This window comes from Sorghum bicolor, chromosome 8, assembly GCF_000003195.3.
Source record: "Sorghum bicolor cultivar BTx623 chromosome 8, Sorghum_bicolor_NCBIv3, whole genome shotgun sequence".
NCBI classification, from domain to species: domain Eukaryota; kingdom Viridiplantae; phylum Streptophyta; class Magnoliopsida; order Poales; family Poaceae; genus Sorghum; species Sorghum bicolor.
In genome coordinates, this window is record NC_012877.2 from 57,863,269 (window position 1) to 57,870,865 (window position 7,597).

General features: G+C 44.0%; 1 protein-coding gene and 1 long non-coding RNA gene across 2 annotated transcripts; both read right to left on the minus strand.

Moving 5' to 3' along the window:
* Positions 301 to 740, minus strand: LOC110437685. The gene is made up of 2 exons (XR_002455602.1): positions 700 to 740; positions 301 to 589 (listed from the first exon to the last, which is right to left on the minus strand). It is a non-coding gene; the product is annotated as an uncharacterized LOC110437685 (long non-coding RNA).
* Positions 800 to 2,893, minus strand: LOC8069708. The gene is made up of 4 exons (XM_021446508.1): positions 1,600 to 2,893; positions 1,256 to 1,519; positions 1,055 to 1,165; positions 800 to 962 (listed from the first exon to the last, which is right to left on the minus strand). Exons 1-4 carry the CDS (start codon positions 2,754 to 2,756, stop codon positions 863 to 865), a joined length of 1,632 nt encoding a protein of 543 aa, XP_021302183.1. The 5' UTR covers positions 2,757 to 2,893; the 3' UTR covers positions 800 to 862.

Genomic DNA, 7,597 nt, shown 5'->3' on the forward strand with positions numbered 1-7,597 from the left:
CCCTTACAGTGGCCTACTGTAAGAGCGGTTGGTGCTTCCAGCCGCCCTTATAGTGAGCCTTAGTAAGGGCGGCTTGTGTCTCAGCCGCCTCTATTATCTGTATTTGCAAGGGCGGCTCTATCTAGAACCGCCCCTACAGTTATTTTTCAGAAAAAAAAATAAAAATTACAATAATCGAGTTGACAGCACAGCACAGCACCACATACATATATACATATATAATCAGAGACAGAAAACATCACAGATTCACAACATAAATATCCATACATATACACAGCACCACATTTCAAGTCCAAAATGTTTCCATGTCCAAATCCATCCAAAAGAGTCCGAAATTTTTCAGGTACTAATACAAATCGATCACAGTCCATTCCAACAAGTTCACATGTAATCAACGACCTAGACATAGCCTATCCCACTGACGGAGGTGCTGGTAAAGAGGATTGCTACCTAAGTCGGACTGTGGGTTATGGTAATCACCTTTGTAATAAACAACATGGTCCATTATAAAGTTGCAAAGGTCACCGACAATCTCTAAGAGGTCATCATCCCTGTAGACATCCCTTTTTAGTCCTTTTTCTTCTTTCCACTACAAGATCGTAAAAGACAAGTTTAGGTCTAGTGTAAAGAAGAGATTGCAAAGCTAAGTGAGAAATACTATGTTTTCATACTACAACCCACTAAGAGATTCAAACTTACCAATTCAGGGTGTCTCCTGTAGCCTTTTGTGTTACTGATGAAAGCACATACATAGTATCCACAATGCAGACTCCCTGGCCTTTGCTTGGGAAACTTTGTTTCAATTTGCAAATGGAGATGTGTCAAGTATAAGTACTGAAAAAATTAGTAATTTTATGCCAAACTAAGTCGCACTTACCGAACATAGAGATTTGAAACGCAAGTGGCTCCCCAGACCTGGATCATGCCTTCCTTTGTGATTCTTGACATAGGCCCTGAATGCCCTGTTTGAATGAGAATCGATGTGACTTGTAGTATGCAGAAGTCGATATTAAAGTGAATCATATAAGGTTACTAGGATTACAAATTTGCTTACGTAATGAGAATTGACATGAAGTCTTTATATGTGTGAGGGTCAAAATCTGCAGAATCACAAATCCATGCCATGTTCATCCCGACATCGAGACCTATGACTATCCAGTGATTGCTACAACAATTTTAAATAAATACATAAGTACCTTTGCATCAAAATAAGATAAACCGAACAATCGTTAAGTATACAATTAATCGAACTTACTTGAAGTGGTATGGAATCCATATTGTTTCGAAGTGTTGGAGATTCTTTAAACATACGGCAAGCCATGCCGCAACCTTAAGAGACTCTTCTCTTATTTTGGCCGCACGGATCTTTTCTTTCTCCGCCAACGTCCCTCCAGCAGCTAGCTGTGGCGCATCCAATTCCCATCTCGATGGGTAATTAAAATTTATTTGTGCTATAGGCATAGGGTCTACATACCCGGCTTTCGTTGAGCGTGTAGATTTCATAAAGTTTGCTTGCATTCTAAAAATCATGACGTAAGTTAGTTTTAGCAAAATCCAACTAGGTTACTTTCAAATCATATCAAGAGGAAGAGGACTTACAGGCACCAAGTGCGAATCAGATTCATCGACATTGAACTAAGGTGAAAGCATGATTGGATGTCGCTGAAGTCAAAGGCAATACCCGAAGCAGGGCCTCCAAATGTGCGAGCAGGTATTACTGCTTCCAACACATTCAGTTCTGTACGTGAAACATGCAAGTAGTACCAATCATGGAACCTTCTCATTCCATATGGCATCTTACACAAGACCCGGTTTGGTAGGAAACGTTTGCCTTTTACATATTCTTTCGGGCAATCCTTTGACCACTTGATGGTTTCAACATCTGGATACTTTGTTATCGTTGTGTAGTCTGAGGTGTCAGTGGGCATCCTGTAGGCAAATTTGTTCGGGCCTTGGTTCTCAGGCTTGAACTGGTCATGAGCATACCACTTGTACATACCCGAGACATTCATATCCACAAAAGATTTTGACCCTGTCGACCTTATCATGATGGGGATCTTTTCACGAGCTTCACATACTAGAGGGAGTAGTTCTTCATGTGTCGGCGGTGCTTGTTGAAAAGTCTGTGCCATCTCATCATGGCCTTGCTCGGGGCGAGCTGGAGAATGTTGTGGCTTAGGAGGCACATGTGGTGTCTCGTCATGCTCTGACTCGGCACGAGCTGTAGAAGGTTTTGGGCTATGAGGCACATGTGGTGTCTCATCACGCTTTGGCTCGGCACGAGCTGTAGAAGATTGCGGACTCTGAGGCACATGTGGCATCTCATGCTCTGGCTCCGCACGAGCTACAGAAGGTTCACCTATTTGAGGCTCATGTGGCGTCTCATCATGCCCTGGCTCGACCCCTTGCTCACCAGCGGTTGGAGAAGCCGGTACCCTCTCATGCATCAAGTGGTCCTCATGAGACGGTGAATACACCGCTCCATCCTCAAGGTGGACTCTCTCCAGGTGTACATCACTTGGAGTTGGCGAGGAAACATTCAACACAATATCCTTTTTGTACCATAGGATGAACTGTTTCATGAGTAGTCCAAGCTCACGAATCCCCTCGCTAGTTGGGTGTTCAATCTTATGCTTCGCGTACTCGGGATTCACGGTATGCACCTCAACCTTACTATAGTCGGCCGGGACCGGTTTATGGTGCCAGATGTCGCCTGGAATTGGAGGATGTGCCAGACCCGTTGCCACCTCAGCCATCTCCTGTCCCCTACCGATGGGAATCAACAGGATGCAACGAGTTGGCACCCGTATGTGATCGACTGAGGCGGAGGCTGCATTGGAACCTTGGCTGCTTTGAACATTTGGAGGGCTACCAACTAGAACCAAATCCCTAGGCGGCTCCATTTGTGACCGTCGCTCGGTAGACAGTCCTTGCTCCTGTAGTTCCTTGGCAACTAGGGTCTTCACTAGGGTGGCAAGACTCTCCTCCCGGTTTCTACCATGTTTCTTGTACATCTCCACATCCTCTCGAAATCCTTCCTTCCAGGTCTTATGTTTCCCTAACCCCCTGACACGGCCTGGGTGCTCGGGGTTTCCCAAGCCAAGGCTAAGCTCGTCCTTCTCTCTAGAAGGAGTGAATGAGCCCTTCTCGATGTCTTCAGAATATTTCATTATCCTTGACACTGCCTCCTCGGTCTCTGGCTTGGCAAATTTCAGACTGCTGCCTGATTCTTCAAGATTCCTGGCAAAGAGCCAACGCTTGGTGCGTGGCTTCAATTTCATTACTTTTGTATTCCCAGCAGCTACGGCCTCCTCTTCCATCTTTCTAAACATCTCTTCCTTGCCCTCGTAGCCACCGGGGCCTAGACGAGGGTGGTGGATGTTCTTCTTCGCCTGCAAGCTATTCTTTTCACTTAAGGCCAAAGATTCTGGTGCAGTCTTCTCAGCCACGAGCAACGCCCAGATAGCAGGAGTGATGTGTCCATACTTATGGTACGGAGTTAACCCCTTTTTGATGTACTCGGTGTTCAGCTCATTCCTCCAACGTCGGAAGGATTCTCCCATCATCTTCATAGCACGTCGTCTTACTAGGGGTAGCTTCTCTGCCGGAATCCTAAAATTAAAATTGACCAACAGACGATTTTTCCATAGGTCATCCTTTATGTCCTCTGGATAGTCGTGCCAATTACGGATTGATGGGTTCAACTTGTCTCTGACTAGGGCCCCAATTGCATTGCGGAATTTTGATTGGAACTCCTTTGGCTTAAGGATCTGCCCTTCTTCCCCAACCTCATCAATCACATAAACCATTTTTGCATTTGGATAGTGGTTTGGCTTTCTGACCCCTCCTTTCCTTTTCACTTTGGTAGTCGAGGCCGAGGTTGTGCCTTCAGGTTGCGGAGCAGAGGCCACAATCGTAGTCTCTGTGCCTGTTGCCTCTGCCCTCCTTTCCCTTGCCCCGTCGTGTCCGGCGAAACGTGTCGGACGCCGACGTGGTCTTTTTGGAGGTTTAGGAGGGACCTGTATAAACAACAGGTCAAAGTGTTAGTAGAGGTAACACAACCATATCGTTACCAAAATTTATGGTTTACTAAGTGACCTTCATATCCCTACCTCCTCGTTTGGGTCAAAGTCCTTGTCCAACTCATCCGTCGTTGGCTTCCGTCTAGGTTCACATGGGTGTGGATCCTCAGGACTTTCATATCCCGAGGTTGAGTCATCGTCCTTGCTAGATCCTTCATCAGTCTCTCCTCTTCCCGCTTCTCCCCCTTGCTCCTCGCCAGACTCCTCCTGAGTAAGCATAAATGCTACACCATTGCCCACTTCTTCATCAAACTGTTCCTGAGAAAACTGATCATGTATTTCTTGCTCTCTAGGGCTAGGGTGCTCTTCATGTTCGTTGGATCGGGCTGCATTGCTTGTTGTCCGTGTCATTTCGTGATTTGTTCTAACAGATGAAAGGAATAAAGTGTGCTTTAGTAGTAGTAGTAGTAGCAGCAGCAGCAGCATTAGTAGTAGTCGTAGCAGCAGCAGTGCTTTAGTAGTAGTAGTAGGTTGAAGAGAGGAGAAGAGAGAGCAGCAGTGCTTTAGTAGTAGTATTAGTAGTAGTAGTAGTAGTAGTAGTAGTAGTAGTAGTAGTAGTAGTAGTAGTAGTAGTAGTAGTAGTAGTAGTAGTATTAGTAGTAGTAGTAGTAGTAGTAGTAGTAGTAGTAGTAGTAGTAGTAGTAGTAGTAGCAGCAGCAGCAGCAGCTAGGACTAGTAGTAGACTAGTGCAGCAGTGTTGGAGAGAGGATGAGAGTAGAAAATAGAAGAGAGACAGAAAGAGCAGAGAGGAAGGAGAGGTGAGGAGAGGGAAAGGTTTTAAAAAGGCCTTAGAAATATGTCTACCATCATTTGATCAAGAACTTGGAGCATCAAGGCATCAAAACAGAGAAGTAGGTTGAAGAGAGGAGAAGAGAGAGCAGCAGTGCTTTAGTAGTAGCAGCAGCAGCAGATGAGAGGAGAAGATAGGAGAGAGAACACACAAAGGAGACAAATTAGTTTGGTAGTAGTAGAAGAAGAAGAAGAAACAAATGTGCCCTCAAATTAGCGGGTTGCTGCTTTATAGAGCCATCCGCTGCTCTATGGTGATCATAGATCATAGACTTATATGACAGTCAGTAATAGGTTAAGAGAAAACCCATTTGCACTACAAGACCGAAAACCTCTGGGGGAGGCTAGTATCCAATGGCACTCCATTCGAGACGAGTTTCCCCCAGAAGCTTTTGGTCTAGGAGAAGCTATGGGTATTTGACTGTCATGTTGTCTCACTACACCTTTAGTATCATCGAGCAAGAAATTTTGAAAAAAAAAAGTATTACAAGTAGTAAAGGCCTCAGTACCATGTCAATCATCATTTGATCATGAACTTGGAGCATAAAGGCATCGTAATAGAGAAGATGAGGTCATATAGGGGCCGCTGGTAACGATGCCAAGTTCCTCACAAGTTCCTGATCATCAGCTCATATTCCATATAATGAATGGACTTAGACAATCTAATCATCGGCAAAACAAAGGAGAGAAGAAAAATCATAGAAGTAGGAGAGAAGAGTAGTAGAATTAGGACTAGAGTAGAGCAGCAGCTAGCACTAGTAGTAGACTAGTGCAGTAGTAGTAGAGTTGGAGCACAACAGCAGTAGTAGTAGGATTACAGTAAGCCACAAATTATAATGACAGTAAGCCCCAACAGTAGTGTAGTACTAGTAGAGTACTAGAGTAGAGCAGCAGCTAGGACTAGTAGTAGACTAGTGCAGCAGTGTTGTAGAGAGGATGAGAGTAGAAAATAGAAGAGAGACAGAAAGAGCAGAGAGGAAGGAGAGGTGAGGAGAGGGAAAGGTTTAAAAAAGGCCTTAGAAATATGTCTACCATCATTTGATCAAGAACTTGGAGCATCAAGGCATCAAAACAGAGAAGTAGGTTGAAGAGAGGAGAAGAGAGAGCAGCAGTGCTTTAGTAGTAGTATTAGTAGTAGTAGTAGTAGTAGTAGTAGTAGTAGTAGTAGTAGCAGCAGCAGCAGCAGCTAGGACTAGTAGTAGACTAGTGCAGCAGTGTTGGAGAGAGGATGAGAGTAGAAAATAGAAGAGAGACAGAAAGAGCAGAGAGGAAGGAGAGGTGAGGAGAGGGAAAGGTTTTAAAAAGGCCTTAGAAATATGTCTACCATCATTTGATCAAGAACTTGGAGCATCAAGGCATCAAAACAGAGAAGTAGGTTGAAGAGAGGAGAAGAGAGAGCAGCAGTGCTTTAGTAGTAGTAGCAGTGCTTTAGTAGTAGCAGCAGCAGCAGATGAGAGGAGAAGATAGGAGAGAGAACACACAAAGGAGACAAATTAGTTTGGTAGTAGTAGTAGAAGAAGAAGAAACTAATGTGCCCTCAAATTAGCGGGTTGCTGCTTTATAGAGCCATCCGCTGCTCTGTGGTGATCATAGATCATAGACTTATATGACAGTCAGTAATAGGTTAAGAGAAAACCCATTTGCACTACAAGACCGAAAACCTCTGGGGGAGGCTAGTATCCAATGGCACTCCATTCGAGACGAGTTTCCCCCAGAAGCTTTCGGTCTAGGAGAAGCTATGGGTATTTGACTGTCATGTTGTCTCACTACACCTTTTGTATCATCGAGCAAGAAATTTTGAAAAAAAAAGTAATCGATCGTAGTAAAGGCCTCAGTACCATGTCAATCATCATTTGATCATGAACTTGGAGCATAAAGGCATCGTAATAGAGAAGATGAGGTCATATAGGGGCCGCTGGTAACGATGCCAAGTTCCTCACAAGTTCCTGATCATCAGCTCATATTCCATACAATGAATGGACTTAGACAATCTCATCATCGGCAAAACAAAGGAGAGAAGAAAAATAGAAGAGGAGAGAGGGTAGTAGTAGTATAGAGGAGCACAGTTTATAAAACTGTCATAGAGAGGGTAGTAGGAGAGTTGGGCACAACAGCAGTAGTAGTAGGATTACAGTAAGCCCCAACAGTAGTGTAGTACTAGTAGAGTACTAGAGTAGAGCAGCAGCTAGCACTAGTAGTAGACTAGTGCAGTAGTGTTGGAGAGAGGATGAGAGTAGAGAATAGAAGAGAGATAGAAGGAGCAGAGAGGAAGGAGAGGTGAGGAGAGGGAAAGGTTTAAAAAAGGCCTCAGAAACATGTCTAGCATCATTTGATCAAGAACTTGGAGCATCAAGGCATCAAAATAGAGAACAAGGCACTATAGAGGCGGCTAGTAATGATGCCAAGTTACTCATAAGTTTTGGATCATCAGCTCATATTCTAAAATAATGTATTGAATTAGACAATTTCATCATCGGCAAAACAATAGTAGAGGAGAGAGGGTATAGTAGTAGTATAGAGGGGCACGGTTCAAAAAATGTCACCAATTCAAAATTATCCCAGTAAGCCACCACAACAGTAGAGTAGTAGTAGTAGTAGTAGTAGTAGTAGAGAGGAGTGGCATATAAGCAGCCTGCTATATAAACAACAGTAATTATGCCTCAGTATATAAAACTGTCATAGAGAGAGTAGTAGTACAGTTGTAGTACAAAAGCAGTAGTAGTAGG

What these genes read in the sequence shown, in the direction of transcription:
- LOC8069708 (XM_021446508.1), bottom strand. Translation starts at nt 2,756, where the DNA reads ATGGCTGAGGTGGCAACGGGTCTGGCACATCCTCCAATTCCAGGCGAC. An exon ending in CTGATTCGCACTTGGTGCCT is followed by an intron (nt 1,520 to 1,599) that starts GTAAGTCCTCTT and finishes CATGATTTTTAG; the next exon opens with AATGCAAGCAAACTTTATGA. An exon ending in TTCATGTCAATTCTCATTAC is followed by an intron (nt 963 to 1,054) that starts GTAAGCAAATTT and finishes TCATTCAAACAG; the next exon opens with GGCATTCAGGGCCTATGTCA.